The following is a 21,772-nucleotide window of genomic DNA, read 5'->3' on the forward strand; positions in this document are numbered from 1 at the left end:
CAGGAACAGGAAGAGAAGAAATTACAGTAAATTTGCAACTCAGGAATGCACTTTCCACAACAGTACATGTCTTAAGTTGGTGCTTGCAGAAAAAGGTTAGACTAGTTGCCAAAGAGCAGCTTGGGTGGAAGAGGGTTAAGTTCTTTCCCCCCTGCAAGCTGCAGTGGGTCAGAGCGCCACAGGATGGTGATGTCTGCTATGATGCCAGCCCAGAAATGGTGATCTGGAGGGGTGAAAAGAGCCTGTAACCGAGCCACAAATTTCTTTTGTGCCTATCTTCAGTGCAATGGAACACTTCAGCTATGTCTCCTTCTGCTCCTGGCTGTTGCTTCCCAAAAAGAAGTTAACTAGAATCGAGCCTTGAAGACTGGCAAGCCAGTCAACTCCTCCCCCAAAAAGAAAAAAGGCCACATAAGCCAGAAGTGAGCCGGCTGCAGCTCAAGGGAACTACAGCAACACTGTCTTTCAGCACAAAGAAAATGTGAGTCCATGGGGACCATGCAAAGCCACGCAGTGAGCAGCCAGAAAAGATGCAGCCCACATACTGAGTGAATGAGGGATGCAGCAGCTGACACATCTGTCAGTTGTCAGTCACAGCAGGGCCATAACAGCACATGCATCTTGGGGCAGGGATGGGGTCCTGCGTGCAACTAGAACCCCACAACCCCCCACTTCTACTCTCAAACCTGCTTTCCCCCAAATGCAGCTCTGAGCAGCATAAGCAGACAAGGTCCCTGGTTCATAATCTTTGACTTGCAGATATAGGCAAGCATTAGGTAAGAATTGTTTTGCACCTCACTACAGGTGCCTTGAGGTTGGCATAAACAAACATAGCAGGTTTAATCTGCTCTTCTCCAGTAGCTTAATAGTGGGAGATAGAAGGCAACTGGCTTTATATAAAGAGTTCGTGCCAGGTGTGGTTTTTCTTTATGTTAACTGTTGATGTAACAAGCAGAGGGAAACCCCCATTTTTCATCTCACAAACTTTCATATTTCTAGCATGGCAAAGCAACCTCTAGATATCACTCACTCAGGGCTAGACTTGGGCTGGTGATTTGGAAGTCTTCTTATGGACTCCAATAGACACTGCTATCAGAGAGAACAGCAGGAGTGAAAACAACAAGGCAGTGAAGACAGACCACTCTATGAAAAAGCCATTCAAATGCCCTCACAGTGAAGATTCTGAAAGGGTGAGGGTTCACAGCCCGACCTAGCTGCCAAAAGAAGACTAAATATTTCCTTTCAAGAGAAACTCCTGGACATTGTGTAAAAAAGAGACTATCTGGAATTTTCTGCCTGGGTATATCTGTTCAAATCTCACGCAAAGGGATCACTTAGTCCCTAAGCAGGTTCTTTTATGCATTTCAAGATTTTTGCCAGACTCTTGGCCCTCAGTGTCAAAGTCATGTTCCTTCTCAGGGACTCTACTCCACCTGGCTAGCAGAGGAGACCCTAATGCTCACGCTGCCTTGTCCCTCACTCAGTGCCCATTAGCCCACAATTAAGGCTTTTTTCACTCTTGTGCTATTTCAGAAGTGATTGGTAAGGTTCTCTCAGTGTACTGCTCAAGAACTGCCAACAGCTGCCAGCTCTCTGTAATACCAAATTCAATGGAAAAAGGCCAAAATAATGTGTTGGTTTCTATATACCAGTGGTGGCAGGTGTGGAGGGGTAGAGCTTCCCTCCTGATACTGGTGTCACTACAGCTTACCTGGATGGGGCCAGGGCAGGGTGGACACATTGCCTTTGCTGCAGCTCTAGTAGGTAAGCTGCAGCGATACAGGGGGTCTCCACTCCACCAAACCGGATGCTACCACTCAATACACAGAAACTGCCTACTCTTATAATTGAAATACTCATTGCAGATAAGCCACTTGCATGTTAGCCGAAGTTGCAGTATGCAGTATGAAACAAAAAGTCTTATTAGTATAACGTGAAAAGAGGCCCACAGACCTCAATATCCAACTGGGCTGCTACCATTCGTCTTTGGTGTAATGATTTATGGGCAAGAGGAGTGCAGGGGAGGGAGTCAAAGGTTAGTTTGAAGAGGTTATCGGAGAAGTGCAAGCAGACAACAGAGGCTGTTCCAAATGCTCACCAAGTCTGATCAACACGGTCAGGGTCCCTGCAAGGAGGGGAGAAAAAGCTCAGAGGGGAGACTAAATCAGAGGATTTGTGGTTTTTCCCCCAGAAATGGCAAGGTGAGACCACTGTCTTTTCCTGCTAGCCTGAGAGAAGGTAATATACAGCTATGTTTTAAATAAAAAATGTTAGTGTGCTGTGAGAAATGAAGTTAAATGGCCCCTGTGAGCCCAACAATAGCCCAGCAATGGAAGAGGCTGTTCCTGCTGCATCTCTGCATGGTATCTTTCTTCAGACCCACCTTCCTCCAATCAGTAGGCATGGCAAGAACACGTGCAGAAACACAGTGCATGGCCTCCACTGAGAAACATCATTTCTTATTGTAGAAAATAAACTGGTTTGGGTTTTTTGTTTTTGGTGGTGGGGGGGAGATATGAGGCACATGCCTCTGATTTTAATATAAAATAAAGAGAGCCACAGAAATCAGACTGGGAAATACAATTTAACTATTGAGGAAATGGACATGGCACACACTGTCTCAAGAGGGATCAAATCTCAAAATCGGCTCCACTTGTTCTTTGGAAGCCTTCTCAGCTAAGAAGTCTTGACACAGCTAGAAGATGAAGAAATTGAATGGGACATTTCCAACATTCTCCAAAGCTGCTGTTCTAACAGACTTCAGCCCAAAGCAGAGGACCTCTGTGTATGAGGTGATTTAAACATTTGCTCAAAGCAGAAAATGCAGTGTAAAAGGAAGAGCACGGGCCAGGTGCTAAACTAGCAGAGTAAGCCCAGGAATATTTTTCTAAAAGAAGGGGGGGTATTGGTGCTGCTGCTTGACTGGAAACAAAACAAGTTAGTGAGAAAGTTTGAGACAAGCAAACCCACTAAAAAGGAAGGCCTTGTTGGCAGCGCTATACCCGACTGCCACCTGGCTGGTGCTGACCCATGACAGGGCCTTCTCAGTGGTGGTTCCCCAGTTGCAGAATTGCCCTCTTGGGTGAGATGCGCCTGTCTTCCTCATTACTGACTTTAACTTTCCCCTGAAACACATTCCTGGTTACCCAAGGCATTTGATGGCTAAAAGATGCTGACCATGGCAAACTTGAAATTAAGCTTTAGTGACAGCTTTTAAATGTTTTACATTTAATTATTTTATATGTGTTTTTTAAAAATTTATTTTAAATTGCATTGCTTTAATGTTTTGATGTTTGCAACTTTGGGCATTTTTGGGAGGAAGGGCAGGATACAAGACTGCAGGTGTAAAGCAAAAGGGTTCTGTCCCTCTTCTCAAATCACCACCTGGGGACCAAGTTTCCACAGGATTCTATGAACTGTGCATTGGTGGGAAGTTTAAGATTCATACTTAAGCCCCAGTGCTAAGCCACCGGGAAATCTGACCTCCTAACAACTCTCTGCCCCCTTAAGAAATTACAGTTCCTATGATGATTTGGGAGAAGCCAGGAGTCTTTAAAGTGGTATACTAGTACTTTAACTGTAAGGTGTGGAGGTGGGCTGTGTGACAAACTTTATAACACTCTTACAGCTTGTCAAAAGCTAAGCCCTTCTGAAGCAGGCCATGGTGGACTCAGCAAGAAGAATGCTATGCAGTGGGTGTCTACCCTTGCTATAACACTGCCGTGTGTGGCTCTATGGTCTGACATGGGAGAGTGATCTTATCAAGGAAAAATAAAAGGCAAAGTGCCCAGAGGCTAAAAGAAAGAGGAGCCCCTCCCTCCAAGACATGGCAACAGAATAGCATACCTGCACCCCACACTATCCATCCTACATGCATTACCTGCAGTGGTGCTTCCTGCTGACAAGCCAGAATGCACTGTCGCAGCCATAACAGTGTGCAGCCAGGTGATCGGGAAGCCATCGTGTCACCTGGGAACCGAGATGTAAAGAGAGAGAGAACTTTAAATACAAGCAACACGGTTTAGAAAGTAAGTAGGATACAGAGGGGAGGGAGGGAGGGAGGGAGGGAGGGAGGGAGGGAAGGAAGGAAGGAAGGAAGGAAGGAAGGAAGGAAGGAAGGAAGGAAGGAAGGAAGGAAGGAAGGAAGGAAGGAAGGAATTGTTTCTTCATCTTTGGCCAAATAACAGAAGAATCTTCTAACCGAGCATCTCAAATACCAAGTTTTCACAACCAGTGCTAAGGCCCCCAACGTTCTCTCACACTGACATAGCTAAATAAGCCAAGCACACTGACACACCACATGTTAGTCAAGGAAAATGCTTTCATCATTTCCCAGTGCAGGTCCAAAGGCAGAAAACTGACAGCTATGGGGCTTCTTTGGCACAGGTACAGATCTTTTAAGTATTAGAGACAAGAGGGACAAGAGGGAAGAGGTTTCAAGAGACCAATGTCAGAACCAAAGGGATACAGACTAGAGCCAGGTGATTAGTAGCAGGTGCCGATATAAGGAAAAGGGAGAGGAAGGCCACGGAGATGGATTTTGCCTGTACCTCTGTGTCCTGTTTATCCACCTGCTCCCAGCTGGCTTCAGAGAAAATCTCTGTACTGCAGCGAGACAAACAGTTCTGATCCAGATTGCTTTCCGAGTCAGGGATTGAAGTCTGTTGGCAAACAAACACAGCTGAACAGAACCTACTCCCAACCCCTCAGAACATGGATTAGGCAGCTGAGAAGAGGGAATCCTTCTTAACCTCCTGCTCAGAGATTTCAAGAGACCAATGTCAGAACCAAAGGGATACAGACTAGAGCCAGGTGATTAGTAGCAGGTGCCGATATAAGGAAAAGGGAGAGGAAGGCCACGGAGAAACCTCTTATGGGATAGGGTGGAGAGGTGGCTTCTACCAAATTCCTCAAAAGTTCTGCAAAACAGAAAACCCAAACTCATTGCTAAAATTCAAATGTTGCCATGAGCATATCTGATAGCAATATACTTTCACGGCTCATATATTTTGGCAATGATTGGGGTGCTGATGTTATCTCTATATGGTAGATACTGGAAGAGGTGTGTAATGTGGAGCAGAAGACAGAGCTCTGTGGCATAAATACTGTGCTGCAAAAGCTCCAACAGTAAATAATGGAATCCCTGAACAGATCCAGTCGCTTTCCAATTCATTTGAAAAAATGTACACCATGCAGAGCACCATATAATCCAACCATGAAGAAAAGACTATTTAAGCCCTACAGCAGTGGTTGTGGGGCACGGGGAACGGAGTGGGGCTTCACTAGAGCAAATGTGGGAGTACAAGCAAATTGGGAGAGGCAACAGTGGAGTGATGGAGTGGCAGCAGTGGCCAGAAGACATCCCCTTTGGGCAAAAATGGGAAGAAAATGAGAGGAGATCAGGGGTACTTAGTTTCTCTATCAGGCTTTGTCAGCTGGGGGGAAGAAGCTAGAATAAACTCTTCAGACACCCCACTTGTGCCAGCACCGCAGATGCTGCTGCTGCTCCATGGAAGCCTCCTCCTGTCAGCCAAATCCCTTGGCCAGTTTCAGACAGTTTTAAGGCTGTGCAAACAAAACAATGGTTATTTTTAAAATACCAGTTTTCCAGCTACTGTGCAGTTCTACTCAACACACAGCAGAAGTCTATGGGACAAGCCTTTCTCCTTAGGACACGGAAGGGGAAGCTTTTTGAGCCCAAGGACCACATTTCCTTCCAGGGGCCGCGGGCCAATGATGAGCAGGATTAGAAGCAAAAGTGGCCAGTGGATGTGAATTTTACTTCTGCACAGTAGGATAAGTTTTATAATCATTCTCACACTCTTCTATTCTCCATCCATTCCAGTAAGACAAATACACTCAAGGAGGGTGCAAAATAGGGCAGGTGTAGCCTGGATAAGGTTCAGAGGGCAAACAGATGGGACCTGGAGGGCTGCATTTGGCCCCCAGGGCTGAGGCTCCCCAATCCTACCTTAGGATAGTTCTATATATTGGCGTAGAAATGAAGTCTCAACTGAGGTCTTAATGTCTTCCCATCGCAGCCAAAACCTTTAAGACGACAACTACATCACTTGGGAGGGCCAATCCAGAGCCAAGCACAAGCCCAACAGCCTACCTTCCAAATATCCACCCACTCTCTCTATTCACCCCCCCCCCCCGATTCATTTGGTTAAAGGTAAAGGGACTCCTGACCATTAGGTCCAGTCGCAGATGACTCTGGGGTTGTGGCGCTCATCTCGCTTTACTGGCCAAGGGAGCCGGCGTACAGATTCCAGGTCATGTGGCCAGCATGACTAAGCCGCTTCTAGTGAAGCCAGAGTGGTGCACGGAAATGCCGTTTACCTTCCCATCGGAGTGGTACCTATTTATCTACTTGCACTGGGTGCTTTCGAACTGCTAGGTGGGAAGTAACAGGGACCGAGCAACGGGAGCTCACCCCGTCGCGGGGATTTGAACTGCTGACCTTCTGATCAGCAAACCCTAGGCTCCGTGGTTTAACGCACAGCACCACCCACTTCCTGTCGACTCATTAGGTTACTTACTGTCAATTTTGCTCTCTCTCATCCAGGCTGCATGTGACTGGCTGGCTACTAACCACCTTTTCACAGTTGCTCATTCCCCTTTGAACAGACCTCACAATGACAGATCTCATGTTGGTGAGCAGAACACAGCAGGGATTTGGATCAAGGACTGCCAGCTGGTGATCCATCCCACTGCATGCCACATCATGATCGACCCTGTTTTCATGCTTTATGTTATGCATGCATTTTTAAAAATTCTGGAGCAGCCCCAAGCATCCATAAACACCTGCACTCATAAACACGTGACACAAAGAACTTCCCCTTAAAACCACCAACAGGTTAAAAAATGATGCAACAGGGGTGCCTCTTTTGAGGGAGGACTCTTGTCCACTCAAAAGAAAATGCAGAAACTAGTGGACTGGACTGTCGAGACCTTTCAACAGGCCTAAATGGTGCATAGGCAATTCAATGAACTTGGACAGGACATGGAATAAATTAGTCTCTGCTGCAGCAGTGCTTTGGCGTCTTTTGCTAATAACTATAAAGAAGTCCTGATACAACATCAACAAGTCTTTATACAATGTTTATACAAGGCAGTGGCCCTCCTCAACCAAATAAAGCATGTATGGCTTTGCCATTTTTACTGGACTAAAACACACACACACACTTTCCAAAGGATGAGCAGCTTTGCAAATTAGCCATTCATCTAGCTGCCTGTAATGAATCAGAATCACCTCCAGGGGGACTAAGTGAGAAATAATTTGTGAATCAGGAAAGGCTGGTTCCCTACACCCCCCAGCCTCTGGCTATCAATGTGCCATATATATCTGTGGGGAAGAGGGCATATGTATCCAGGTAGCCTTTTTTTGTGGAGTCACTTCCAAGGATCCATTTTCCTTGCACAGAACCACGGGCACAATCATGTCAAAGGTCGCTTAACTTACCACTTCATCCCCATAATCCCCGTTGAAACGTAGTGAGCTGTTCAGGTACTGGCTCTCTAGACGGCTTCTCAGCTCCTGCACCTGCTTTTTTAAAGTCTCTACTTCCTGCTGGTGCCCACTTTCAATCTGGCGGAGGCGCTGCTGAATGACATCGGCATAGATTGGCATCCCATCGTCATCCAGGTGACTCCGGGCAGGCTGGTCCGGGCTGTTTGCTGTCTGCTGCCGGCCTGGAATAGCATGAACCCACTTGTGGTGCAAATTCCTCAGATGCAGCGGGGCAGAACTACAGCTAGCTGCTGAGACCTGTCGGCTGAGGGAAGCCTTTACCCTGCCTTCCTCCCCGTTCACACAGTGTCCATTTGGTGCAGGGTATTTCTGGGTAACACTGAACCCTGCCGGGCTCTCTGCCACCTTGTTCTCAGGCTCCAGCTCTCCATTGCACACAATCTCTTTATAGTCAGCTAAAGGCAAGGCACAACGTGAAGGCATTGGGTCATGTAAGCTGCTGCTCTTAGTAGTCCTGTTTAGGTTCGCTGCCAGTTTGTGTAGCTCTATTGAGTCCTCGTTCTCAGGCCGACTTTCAACAGTGTGGGAAAGTTCGCCAGCACTGTTGTCAATGGGATGGAGCCAATGGCAAGAGACATTCTGGATCAGCTCAGCCTTTGCCCCATTCTCTGTTAAAGTTTCCGTAGAGCTCTCCATGTTTGATGTTCCCATCTCATGCAGGACAGGAAATGGTAGGCTGGGCTGGGGAGTGCCCTGAGGGATTTTGACCTCTACAGGTAGCCTACTAGCACTGTCCTCCTCGGCTCTTTGAATGTTACTATTTACAGCATTGCCCAAAAAGCCAGGCCGTAGTTCCTTCACCTGAGATGGTTTCTGGACATTGTAATGGAGCTCATCTTGCCCCCGAAGCTCAAAAGCACCCTGTAAATCCATCTGTGGGCTGGAAACTGGATTGTCTAATAAAGTTGCTGTATCCAGTTCAGTCTTCCCACCCATGTTATCAGTAGAGCTGTCCAGGTTCTCAGTCCTGCTTTCCTTATCAAGAGCGGTGTCCTCTCCCCCTTCTTTACTTGCCGTTTCTGGAACGCCCCTCACACACTCCTCCAGGCTCACTTCCTCCTTGGTAGCCTCTTGCAAAATGTTCTCCATCTGCCCCTCTGCTACAGCCACTGAAAGCTCTGCTCCAACCAGAGTCCTGCCTTGTTTGCTCACACATTCTCCGTCAAAGGGGTCGTCCTCCGGGTTCCCAAGGCTGCTCAGCTCCAGGGACCGGCGGTGCTCCTGCCACTTCTCGTTGAGGCTGGGGTCGCTACTACGCCGGTTGGCTGTCGGTACGCTGCTGTCACCAGCCATTGTCAGATTGTCAAATGACCTTGTCTTTGGCAGCCTTGAGAGGAAAGAAAGAAAAATGCTGAGAATTGTTTCTAATTACAGGTTAGAAATCAGCTGTTAACGGCCAATCACGCCTGCAGATAATCATCTTTTGCATGATGCTATACTCTCTCAACAACTCCTGAAAACTGCCATTTGTTAATCACGTGGACAGCAATAGAGGCAACTCCCTCACCTGTCAAACATCTACTTACATTACATCATCTGAACTCTGAGCTCACCTGCCCAGAGGCTGATCTTCAGGGCTGGAACCTGGGACTGGGTAAGGGGCACAGGTGTCATCCGCAGGGGTCGAAGGGGAAGAACATGGCAAGTAAACGGCACTCCACAGCATGAGGTTTCGCACGTGGCACACAGGATACAGCACCTGAGAGAGAGAGAGGACGAACAGACTACTAAGAAGGCTGTAATCCTTTTATTAAGGTTTGAGATTGACTGACCTTGCATTTTAATTTGCAGTCGCAGGTTAATCTTGAATATATTCAAGAGCAGCCATTTGAATCTTGCCCCTTCCGGACACTTTGGACTGGCCTGTTTGCCCACCCCATCAACTGATACAGCCCCTCCCGCCAGCTCATTGCTCATACTCTCAACCACCACAGTGCCACTAATTTAGAAAGTGGACAAACTATTTCAAAAGAGGGTGAATCATTGCAAATACTGGGAAAGCAAGCAAACGCCCAAAACCAAGAATGTTATATTAAAATGGCAACTTATTTTAAAACAACCAGATGAGCAGTGTAGTGCATCCACAAATGGTATTATTATATGTACTGCACTTATGCCGTTCTGTGTCTCAGAAGAGCTCAGAGTGATTTACATGCATTTTCCCAGATGATTTAACTATCTTATTTACAGCCATACTTTTAGAATACTGTAATAATGACGCAGTAATACTGTAATAGGGACGCAGGTGGCGCTGTGGGTTAAAGCCTCAGCGCCTAGGGCTTGCCGATCGAAAGGTCGGCGGTTCGAATCCCTGCGGCGGGGTGCGCTCCCGCTGCTCGGTCCCAGCGCCTGCCAACCTAGCAGTTCGAAAGCACCTCCAGGTGCAAGTAGATAAATAGGGACCGCTTACCAGCGGGAAGGTAAACGGCGTTTCCGTGTGCGGCTCTGGCTCGCCAGAGCAGCGATGTCACGCTGGCCACGTGACCTGGAAGTGTCTCCGGACAGCGCTGGCCCCTGGCCTCTTAAGTGAGATGGGCGCACAACCCCAGAGTCTGGCAAGACTGGCCCGTACGGGCAGGGGTACCTTTACCTTTACCTTTAATAATGATGTGCCCTTCAGCACACATTCTCTCTCAAGCAATGTACCCCCAAACCTACCCCGTTCCCTACAGTTGGGTGACATTTGCTGGGGCTGCATGTAATGCTAGACCATTACCAGCATTACAAGGATGTGTGGGAGTGCGCACATGAAGCCTTAAGAGTTTTTTGACATTATTAACAGCTGCAAAATTGGTTAACTGAAGATCACTGAATGTTTGTAGTCAAAAGAGTGGGTTTCAAGAAGCACTTTTGGGGTCTATAAGGAAATTACAGTTCATTATATGCCTAACAGCCCTTTTGCTCTGAATGTAAAATAGTTGAATAGTAGTACAGTATGTCCACCACAAATGTTGGCTAACCGCTGCTTTTAAGTCACACTTCCCAGGTGTTTCCCATGAAGACAGAATATGGGGACAGGGACTCAAACTGCAACATGGACCTACAGACCAACTGTCTCAGAGCGCTACTGTGCTCTTGGCCAGCTCCTACGCATCTCAAGGGGGTTTGCAGAAAGGAACATCCTGCTGGACTGTGTCCTACATCTTTAGACTATTCTCAGAGTGCTGTAGCTCTGAGAGTCTTTTTGGCTTCATGAAACTTTGTTCAGCGCAAGAACATATTGCCCAAGCTGGGTCACCTAATACAGTGTTTTGCATTGTCTTGGAAGACCAGGTTCCTTTACCCTCTTTTAGATACAAACTCTTGCTTCAATGAGGTAGGCTGAAGTGCCTCGCCTTGAAGTAGAATTTGCCTGCCTCCACTAAGTTGCAATCATATATATAGCTGCATCATACTTCGCCTCATCTTGATTTACCTGACAGGAGTGTTGTGGGAATGGGAAAGGGAAAAATAACTATGTGCACCAGACTGGTTACATTTTTATAGGAGCGCAAACAATAAAAAGTACATACAGATTCTGATTGGGAAGAGTAAAGCAGATTTTTGAAGGCTTTGTTTCCTGCTCGCAGCAGAGACCAAACTGAACAGGTCCTCTCTTGGGTGTGCTTTTCACCTCTCTCCTTCGCGTTGTTGCACAGGAATGTACCAAAGAGGCAGGAGTATGTGTGCTGCACCAACTTGACCTATATAGAAAGGATGCAGCTATATTACTGTTGGCACACAAGCCTGAAAAGTAAGATCTCTTGATTTCTCTTTTGCACACACAACCAAAACACAGATACGCAGGTCTGAAATATTTGAGTTTAATGTGAATTCCAAATTTGATTTTCTAATTCAGAGTTTAAATAACGCTATGGAACATACCTAACTATCCTCTGAGTGAGCATTTCTGCAGACTCCAATGAGAGATTTTTACTTTTTTTTGGCTTGGCAGCTTCCTTCTCATATCCGAATACTGAACTTCGAAAAGGTTCAAAATATTAGAAGCAGTGTGTAAAAGTATTCAACTCACAAGGAATGCTTCATTAAACTCGAAAGAGCAGGGGAACTGCCTCTGGAGCTGATGGACACAGTCGAGCCACTGCAGGAACACTGGGCATCGTTCATTCAGGTCATCCGAATTCTCACCATGACCACAGCGATCAGCAAACTTATGGCCAAAATCCAGCCACTCCATCTCCACAAGCACCTGGAAACCCTGAGGGAAGCATCACTGAATTAAATTTGCACAAGGCTCAAGTCCACAAAGCCAAACTAAGATATGCTGGCATGAGGTGGAAAACCCCAAATGCTTTCCCTCCTAGCAATTAACCAGCAAGGGGTCAAATTCACTATGAAAGTCTCATGGGCAAGCCCCACTGAAATGAAGTAAAGCTGCTCTCATTTGCATCAATGAGGCTTGCGGAAAAGAGCTTACACACAGGTGGCACCCCAAGGGCCAGATCCATGTTTCTATCTCTGCCATCCTTAATAGCACCTCAAAATGATCCTTTCCTCAGACTACCTATTTCATTCTCGGACACAAACTCACATTTCTCCTATGTACCCCGCCCCCCAAAAACCCTTCCGGCATTAAATCCATTTTATTTCATGCCAAGTTTAATCTTCAGCAGTTTGGGAGGAAAGCACATGGATCAGGCGTGGGGGACCACTGGCTCTCCAGATGTTGCTCAATTACAATTCACATTAGCCCTAGCAAGCATAGCCAATGGCCAGGAACAATGGGGATAGCAGCTGAGCAACATCTGGAAGGCCACAGATGCTCTTCTTTAGAAGGTCCCCCAACTGTGCTATTTCCCATGCCACAAACCTCGATGGTCCTGTAATATGGATCCAGCAGCAGCTTAGCCAGAGCCACTATCTGCGGAGTTCTGTCCCAGCCATCTGAGCAGTGCACCAAGACGGGCCGCTGATCTCTGTCCACTGCATGAACTACCAGAAGTGCCGATTTCAGAAGGACAGACAAATGTTGCAGCCATTTGGTGCTTTCCAGAGCTGACAGCCAGCTGCAGATCAACAAGGGAGAATAGTTTTGACCTCTCTGTTCTGTTAAAGTGAAGTTTGTAGGTTGAGCAAATTTCAGTAACAAGTGGAGGGTATACTTTTTTCCTTCTGCATCAAAAAGTACAAATCGCTTAAGTTAGTGGGTATCCAAGCCTCTATTTCCAGAAACCTTGGGGTGTCTCAGAAGCTTATCCAAGGTTCCGAAAGAGAACAGTAACAACAGGTAGGTTCCTCCTAAAGGTAAGCTTGCACACATGCCAACAATGCAGGAGTGTGTGTTGGCAGTATTCCGGGGCACCCTCCTATTTTGTGTGGGAAAACAGCAAAGGTCAATAGGTCTGGAGATAGATGGATTAAAAAAAACCTAGGTTTTTTAAATTAAAAAAGCCAATATTAAATATGTGTGTGTGTGCGCACACACACACATAATTACAGATGTTAATTTTCTCTTATCTAATAACTAATCCAGCATTCACTAACCTGGTGCCTTCTAAATGGCCATTATGGCTGGGAATAATGGGGGCTGCAATCCAAAAATATCTGGAGGGCACAAGGTTGGTGGAAGGCATGCAAATGACTGCCTTTTTTTACAATGACAAAAAGATGACTGAGGATTAGATTGTTTAAAAAGCAATACCAATGTGTGCTGGGAAGGGGAGATGTGCAAGGGGGCAACAGTGTGTGTGGGGGGGGAGCAGAGAGAAGGCGCACGTCACTCACTTTCCTGGGTCCGGCATTTGTGTGCAGAGCAAACGCAGCGACTGAAAGCTCTTCCGAATAGAATGGATGTTTGCCATTCCCATAAACACTACTTCACAGTTTGGATAATACTCTGTTAAAAGCAGAAGATAAGGCACTTCAAACAAGGCAGAAGCAAAATGAATGAAGGAGCTTTACTGTAAAAATGAGCCAGCAGCAGCTGGGGCCTGTGCTAAGCGCTATTATCCCATCAGCCTCCTCTAGCCTTTGAGGTTCTCTCAGGCACACCAAACATCATGACAAAGGACGACTGTTATGACAGAATAGAGGGAGTTATTCTAACACAGTCTAAAGAAAACACATGAACTTACTGATCTACTGGACTGCTTGCTGGGAACAATGGTCTCTATCTATAGAAGTGGCTTGAAACTGATTGTTATCACCAGTGAACAGGAGTCAGACAACCCCCTTAGTTAGCAACACGGACATGGCAGTGGAGGAGTTGAAAAATAAGAGTTGTGTAGTGTCAGCAGGCTCAGGACCTGTCTGGATATTAGCATGACAACAGTGGCACATTCTTCAGCCACTATACTCCTGAACCATTGCCAGGAAACAACACCTGTAACTGTAGACATACAAGTTCAATTGTTTCCATGGGCTACTTTGTATGTAGGAATTTCAAGTACACGGATCCCAATACAGTGGTACCTCGGGTTAAGAACTTAATTTGTTCTGGAGGTCCGTTCTTAACCTCAAACTGTTCTTAACCTGAGGTACCATTATAGCTAATGGCCTCCTGCCGCCGCTGCCACGTAATTTCTGTTCTCATCCTGAAGCAAAGATGAAGCAAAGTTCTTAACCCAAGATATTATTTCTGGGTTAGCGGAGTCTGTAACCTGAAGTGTCTGTAACCTGAAGTGTCTGTAACCTGAAGCGTCTGTAACCAGAGGTACCACTGTACTTGTTTGGGATGGGTGATGTAGTTGCACAGAACTTTAAAAGTTTTTTGGTACAATTAGAATGCAGCCTGGAGGGTGGAAGTCTGGGTTCATGCTGGACTTCTGTAGCATCGTGCAATTTTTAAACAAATTACAATCATTAGGTCTTCATAAATAAGAGGCATCTGGCTGGTGCACCATGCAGTTTTTCACCATGTATTGGTTTGGGTGGATCAACGAACTTATAAATGATGTCAAGCACATGCCATAATATTATAAACTTTTAAGCTGACATCTATTGCAGATTTGAATCATAGAAAGAATCACGGTGTCACTTGGAACATAAGTGTTTGGCCTTCTTATCAGACCCCTGGATAGATAGATCTCATTACTGTCTGCACCACACCGGTAGTGGCTCTCCAGAAATTTAAGCAGATGTCTCTCAATTTTTCCCTTCCTTCCTCCTCTGCACATCAGGAGAAGGAATTTAAAAACTTCTTGTTTGCAATCTGCAACAACCTGAAGTTTCACCAATTTGGATGAAACTAAAAAATGCTCTTTGTTATAAATTACAAACAGGGAAAGGGGTAGACACATGAGCCCAAAGCTACCTGCAACTTCTGCATTCTGTGGTGAAATTCAGATGCAACACTAAACACCATGGTTTAGTGAATTTGGCCATGCAGTGCAATTCCTTCACTTCCTTAAAGCAAAACAAGGTTGGTTTAAAAAAGCTAACAAAAAAACCCATACAGTGGTACCTCGCAAGACGAAATTAATTCGTTCTGCGAGTTTTTTCGTCTTGCGAGTTTTTTCGTCTTGCGAAGCACGGATTCCCATAGGAATGCATTGAGGCTAGTATTCATTCATAAACTAGAACCTTGACTCCCCGTCATGATTTATTTCCACAATTTGCAGTTTTACGCAAAAGCCACCAGGCGGAGCCCCTTCCATCCTTTTGTTCTCTGAACTGTAGAGTCTATTGGCAGGCTTAATCATGCATTTCTGTTTAATAATTTTACACACACATACACCCCCCAAAATTGAGAAAATGTAAATGCACGCAAGATGTAACTGCTACCCTAAGATGTCCTACAGACATGAAGCTTCAGTGGAGAAACTTGCAAGACGTTTTCGTCTTGCGAAGCAAGCCCATAGGGAAATTCGTCTTGCGAAGCAACTCAAAAAACGAAAAACTCTTTCGTCTTGCGAGTTTTTCGTCTTACGAGGCATTCGTCTTGCGAGGTACCACTGTACTCTTGATTAAAATCTGGTAAGGACTCCATGATCAAATACTGTAGTTTAGCTTTAGAGACTGGATCTAAATTGCAGGACAAAAGATGGCATCTTTCTCTTCTTAAGCAACAACCCCTTGGGATTTGAACATTTTTTAGTACACACACCCCATTTCCAACCTCCTTGAATTAATGGTAGCTACTCTGGTAACCAAAATTTGATCTGGTTTAGGCAAGGTCTCCACTCCCACTCCTTCTCTGCATGTGTAAACACCTTTGCACAATGCTCAGAGAACAGCACGGCTACTCACCTGGGCATTCACAGCCTCCCCCTTTGGCCCTGTTTGCCACTGCAGCTGCATAAGAGCGTGCATCCAAGATCAGAAGTTTCTGAGGCTGAATGGCTAGACTTTCTGCTCCTGAAGCGTTGGAGATGGAGGAATCTGAAGAAGAAAAGGAGAGAACAGCTTATTCTGCAGCAGTTATCGAAAAAGTGCACACTTGACACATGGATTATATGGCATCTTACATATAGAAGAGATCAAGAGAGAGAGAAGCAGAGGAGCTGATTTGACAGTGGAACATACTCCTCACGTCTAATTCCGGCACCAGCAATAGCTGATTCAACCTGGTTACAGAAGAGGGAGAAGTGAGGCCACAAGGCCCACCCCACCGGGCTGCCTAGAACCAACTGCCATTTTGCTTCTCCTTCAAACTGTCTCCTGCAGTTATCATTCCACCCTGTCATTATGTACACAGGAGGCCACTTTTTGTTGAATCTATGTAGCTCAGTATTATCTGCACTGACTTAACAGCAGCTTTTCAGGCAGGTAGGTTTCCCAAACCTACCTGAAGATGCTGGAGATTCAGCCTGGGACCTGTCTCACCAGCGTGGTGCATGCTCTAGTTATCTCTTGCTTGGACTACTGCAATGCGCTCTATGTGGGACTATCTTTGAAGGTGACCCAGAAACTACAACTAATCCAGAATGCGGCCGCCAAGACCATATAACACCGGTCTTGAAAGACCTACATTGGTTTCCGAGCACAATTCAAAGTGTTGGTGCTGACCTTTAAAGCCCTAAACGGCCTTGGTCCAGTATACCTGAAGGAGCGTCTCCACCCTCATCGTTCTGCCCGGACACTAAGGTCCAGCTCCAAGGGCCTTCTGGCAGTTCCCTCGCTGCGAGAAGCCAAGTTACAGGGAACCAGGCAGAGGGCCTTCTCGGTAGTGGCACCCGCCCTGTGGAACACCCTCCCATCAGATGTCAAAGAGAAAAACAACTACCAGAATTTTAGAAGAAATCTGAAGGCAGCCCTGTGTAGGGAAGCTTTTAATGTTTAATAGACTATTGTGTTTTAATATTCTGTTGGAAGCTGCCCAGGGTGGCTGGTGAAACCCAGCCAGATGGACAGGGCATAAATAGTAAATTATTATTATTATTCTGTAAAGCAGATGCTCTACCACTAAGCTATGGCCCATCAATGACATGAGTGGCACTCTGGCTATCCTCCTCCCCCCACACCTCCTCCAAGGCAGAGCAGGCATCCAGGTGTCCTACACACAAGAGCACAAAGAGCTGCAGGTAAAAGGTTGAAATCCCTATCAGGGGGAAAACTGCCATTCAAACTCTATGGAGACTCCAAAATGCAACATGTGAGAAACGACGAGATAATCAAACTTACCAAATTCTACATCAGAGAGGTCTCCTCCATTGGAGAAATCTCTTGAACAGTTTCCATTCACTAGTTTACTGCTGTTAGACTTGGAATCTGAGGCACAAGCTTTGGCCACTGACTGGACAAGATGTTCGTCATCAGCATTTCTCCAGCCCCACCAGCTGACCTCTGGCTGCCCACAACGGGAAATGACCGCCCCATTGCCCTGATGCCTATAGGAAACAGAAATGAAACAGCTAACAGTAATAGGGCCCTAAGTGCAGGTAATGCTAGAGCAAATGCACAGTGACATAGGAATTGCCACCTTACTGTAGAATTCCAAAAGTACTTTTGACTTTCTAAAGCAGAAATACTTTCTATGAAATACTGTTTCATAGGGCATTCTAATGTATGCCCTATGAAAACAGTATTTCATAGTGAACTTCATTTGAATCAACATTTGTAATCAAAACGCAGCAAAAAAATGAAGTTAGGATTTAAAGAGATTTGTGTCAGAATACTCAAGAAATAAGTTTCAAAGTAACTGAACCAATAGATCTATGACCACTTATACCAGGGTCAGAATTTCAACCAGTTTTTGTTGATGCATATAAAATGTCTATAATGCAGAGATGTCTAGAACTGGGAGGCTGCCTGTTTAATCCTAAAGAGAGATCAGTGACAAACTGCCAAAGTTAATGATGATCAGCAGCTTCAGTACTTTAGTTGTGCCTTTTGTTCAGAAACAGGCAGTCCGTGAAGCCCATCTATAGTTTTATATAACCTGTGCTGTGTCCCAAAACAACCCATGTAGCCAACTATTATTATTACATTTCTAGACTGCTCGTCAAACAAAGTCCCCTGGGCAGTTTACAAATAAATCAAATAAAATCCAGTCAATAAAGCATTTCTCAAAACAAATGACATAAAAACCTCAGAATTCAGTGCAAAATCAGGACCAAAAAAACACAACTGAAAACAGACCAGCAAGATAAAGACCAGTTATAAAAACCGGCCTCAAAATCATTAAAAGGAAAGCAATGTGCCCAGGTTTAAATACACCAAAACATAAGAGTAAAATTAAAAGGTAGAATATTTTGCACCTGATGCCAAAAAGGTCATAATCAAAGAAACAAATGGACTTCCCTGGGGAGACCATTTCACAACTGTTGGACTACAAAGACAGCCACCATTTATCCAATCATTCCTACACATCTTGAAGGGCTTGTGGGCTTTGCAGCAGGGCCAGCTGGAGTGAATCAAGGAACAAGTCCCAGCCAGCTGAGCTTACAGCTGAGCATCTGGGGTCAATGCTCCATAGCCCAAAGAAAGGCAAGTAAAAGATAAATGGTGTCAGTTTTGTAGTTCAGCATAGTTGCCAAGCTGCTTGATTAAGCATCTGGCAAGGTGATAAAAAGTGCACACACCACTTTATAGTCAATTTAATGGGTGCTTCAGCGCAGGCCTCACCTGTAAACTACAGCAGGGATGCGTTTCCAAGATCGGAAGCCTGCCACACTTTCCAGCTCTTTGTCTGTGATCCAAACAGGAACTATGAGTTCTTGAGGGTAGCTGCTACAGAGCCTGTGTGGGAAAAGGAGGACATTTTTTTAAAGCCATGCATGTATAGCCACAGCACTGGTTTCCTTCCATGGCAAGCTGTTAGCACCCTTCCAACATAGAAGCCCAAGGTGCAAAGTATTCTTTCCTTGTCTTCCCTTATTCCACAGTCCTTTGTGAGCACTACTTTCTCAAGAACAGAGCAATCTTATAATTTAGCACTCGCCTAGGGAGAGCAAAAATGGTTTCCAAGTTGCCAGACACAGCCTTCCTTATATTACATGACCCAACTTTGCTGCTTGTTTATTCTCAGATGCTCCTGGGTCTTTTAAGGCCAGGAAGCAACTGGACAGGAGACCCAAAGTGTTTAGGTAGCTTGCACTATTCGTTTTAGCAGCCCTTTGAGGCTAGATGACACATAGCAGTGTCTACATACATTCCATGAAACAGGCTTGCAGTGGTGTATGCAGACACTACAGAACTACAAAATGGCAGCTACATGGGGTGCTCTATCACTTTGCTTTTCAGAGCTTTAAGGCTACTAAGAAACCCCACCCGCTCAGCAGTACCAGGATCTACAAGTGCATCCAACCACAGCAAGGGCTATGATATGCTCTGCTCCAAAATGCCTACTTCAATAAAAGTTAGGCTGGTGCCAGCTGTCTGCAAGCATCCACAGAACTTACTTGTACTTCTCGTTGATGTTGGAGATCCTCCAGGCATTGTTCATATCAAAACCCATCCGTTCAACCTCATTTTTAAATCTCGAACTTACATGTTCTCCTACAACAAAAGAGGACAATAGTAGAATGAAAAGAACTTAATAAGAGATGGCCCCAGTGATTTTGTCAAGAAATTAAGTAAAGGTAAAGGGACCCCTGACCATTAGGTCCAGTCGTGGCCGACTCTGGGGTTGCGGCGCTCATCTCGCTTTATTGGCCAAGGGAGCCGGCGTACAGCTTCCGGGTCGTGTGGCCAGCATGACTAAGCCGCTTCTGGTGAACCAGAGCAGCGCACAGAAATGCCGTTTACCTTCCCAGTGTAGCGGTACCTATTTATCTCCTTGCATTTTGACGTGCTTTCGAACTGCTAGGTTGGCAGGAGCAGGGACCGAGCAACGGGAGCTCACCCCGTCGCGGGGATTCTAACCACCGACCTTCTGATCGGCAAGTCCTAGGCTCTGTGGTTTAACCCACAGCGCCACACATGTCATGAAATTACAACAGTAGAAAATCTGCTTTGCTTATGCCAACCATGAAAATCTAAATTTAGTAACCATCTTTAGCAGTATCATGTTATTTTAATTGGCTCTGCACACAGTGATAGGTTAATAATCAGTTGTTTCCTGATTTTTAGCTGAAGACCAGTTAAGCTAAGGCCCCTTAAAGACTGGTTGGTATTTGCCTGCCCCATTCTAGTTTCAATGCACTTCTTCCCTTTGTAAAAAAAAGCGCTCAGACAAATTTTATTATCAATTTGTACAATTAGGCTGGTCTGTTTGAGGAACACATGATGCTACTCCACAAGCAAAAGACAATTTGTAAACATTCGCTGGGGAAAAAGCTGGTTCTTTAATAGCTGCAAATATCCTGTACTCATGCTCAGTTGGAAGAGCATGAGAATCTCAGGGTCATGAGATAACACACATACCAACTTTCCCCTGCCCAACGGATGGGGCCAAGAGTGTGCTTCACTTCAATTCCATGGTCTAAGGATGACTTGCAGTTAGAGCTAAGTCCCCTTTCTGGGTGGGAGGGGTTAAGTAAGCTTCCCTGAATACGATAAAACCCCTCTGACTGTGGATCAGGTCCAAAGTTTTCACTGATCGTTGTGCAGCAGCAAAGCTCTCTTGATCTATGCCAGAAAATTGCAATACTGAAAGCTCTTCTCAGCAGCACCTTCATACCACTGTATAATTCTGGTCAACTCTCAACTGAGTAAGAGTTTGAATTCAAGAATTCTGCTCTGCAGAGAACTGCATATATCAATGTGAATTTGCAAGAGCAAGAATAAGTGAAACATCATTTGCATTGTAACTGGCTGTTTCTATTATGAAGATGGCATTAGCAGAAAGAACTGTTGGTTTTCACCTGAAAGGCAGTTCTCCATTACTATAAGAAGGTGGAGCCATAACCCAACCTGATGACCTTCTATAGTAACAGCATAAAGTGTAATAATAAATTTTTGTTTCTGCACATGCATACGTTATAGGCCTACGTCAAAAGAGAGGGGGAAGCACTTTATTACCACAAAATGCCTTCTCTCCATTTCAGCTTGTTGTTCCAGAGGGTCTGCAAAATGAGGCCAGAATATTCACCCATTATGAAAGAAGGCCAAACACATTGCCCTTGCTCTGATTTGGCTTTGTGGCATCCCATAGTCAAGACTGAATGGATGCATGGTGACATGGCATCCTAATGCTGCTTTTGCAATACGCAATTGGCTTGAACTGCCTATGAAGAAGCCCATAGATAATATTAAAAATAGCAGGAAAGCTGTATGTTGGAGAAAGCAGCCACATACAATGAACAAAAAAAAGGCAACTGAATAGTGGCAGCTTTAAAACTTATCCATTAAACCCTTCACTCCCTTAACCTTGAAAGTTTCCAAGGAAAAAATCCACCAGCACCTCAATCAATCGGAACAAGCTCATTTATCTCTACAACTAGACAAAGAATGTCTGCATCGTACCTGGTCGACACAAATCACCATGCTGTTCTTTTTCACTAGCATATACCTCCATACACCAGGCGTGGTAAGCAAATGAAAAGAGATCCTCTATCTTTGAAGGAGGGCGGATGGCATTGTTCAGCCGTTTAAGCCACTCTTGACACTGCTCAAAAGTAGAGAACTGACATCTGTAAAAAAATAAATAATATTTTTTTTTATGCCAGATAAAAATCTATTAATTCTCACCCAGAGAGATCCAAGCCACAGAATCCAAGTTTAGCTTCAAGGGCAGACAAGAAGAGAGAAGACACTGGCATTTGGCTTCAGAAGCTGCACTGTATACATTTTACGACAAGTGACCTCTAGTATGCAAAAATGCAAAGTTAGTATCATTACCTCAAGATCATCCATTTTTAATCTAGGGTTCTTTGCATAAACCTTCAGACTATAGCCATGTTTATCTAAATACTTTTT

The 21,772-nt window shown here is 45.2% G+C and overlaps 1 protein-coding gene across 16 annotated transcripts in view; it reads right to left on the bottom strand.

The window, feature by feature from the left end:
- MTMR3 (myotubularin related protein 3) overlaps positions 1-21,772 on the bottom strand; it is a 53,897-nt gene that overhangs the window by 2,506 nt on the left and 29,619 nt on the right. For 6 of the 16 annotated variants that reach the window (XM_081892232.1, XM_081892230.1, XM_081892220.1 and 3 more), the window contains 14 exons: positions 21,320-21,486; positions 19,315-19,411; positions 18,539-18,652; positions 17,096-17,301; positions 15,722-15,853; positions 13,259-13,370; positions 12,345-12,540; positions 11,547-11,732; positions 11,047-11,217; positions 9,088-9,233; positions 7,466-8,861; positions 4,551-4,661; positions 3,881-3,969; positions 2,099-2,125 (listed from right to left, as the gene is read on the bottom strand). In XM_081892232.1, coding sequence (XP_081748358.1) covers positions 2,099-2,125; positions 3,881-3,969; positions 4,551-4,661; positions 7,466-8,861; positions 9,088-9,233; positions 11,047-11,217; positions 11,547-11,732; positions 12,345-12,540; positions 13,259-13,370; positions 15,722-15,853; positions 17,096-17,301; positions 18,539-18,652; positions 19,315-19,411; positions 21,320-21,486 — 3,150 coding nt within the window. Of the gene's footprint in view, positions 1,090-2,098; positions 2,126-3,880; positions 3,970-4,550; positions 4,662-7,465; positions 8,862-9,087; positions 9,234-11,046; positions 11,218-11,546; positions 11,733-12,344; positions 12,541-13,258; positions 13,371-15,721; positions 15,854-17,095; positions 17,302-18,538; positions 18,653-19,314; positions 19,412-21,319; positions 21,487-21,772 lie in introns of all 16 variants that reach the window. The other 10 variants (XM_081892223.1, XM_081892221.1, XM_081892226.1 and 7 more) reach the window with 4 other exon arrangements.

Source organism: Podarcis melisellensis, assembly GCF_964234715.1.
Source record: "Podarcis melisellensis genome assembly, chromosome: 16".
Taxonomy (NCBI): domain Eukaryota; kingdom Metazoa; phylum Chordata; class Lepidosauria; order Squamata; family Lacertidae; genus Podarcis; species Podarcis melisellensis.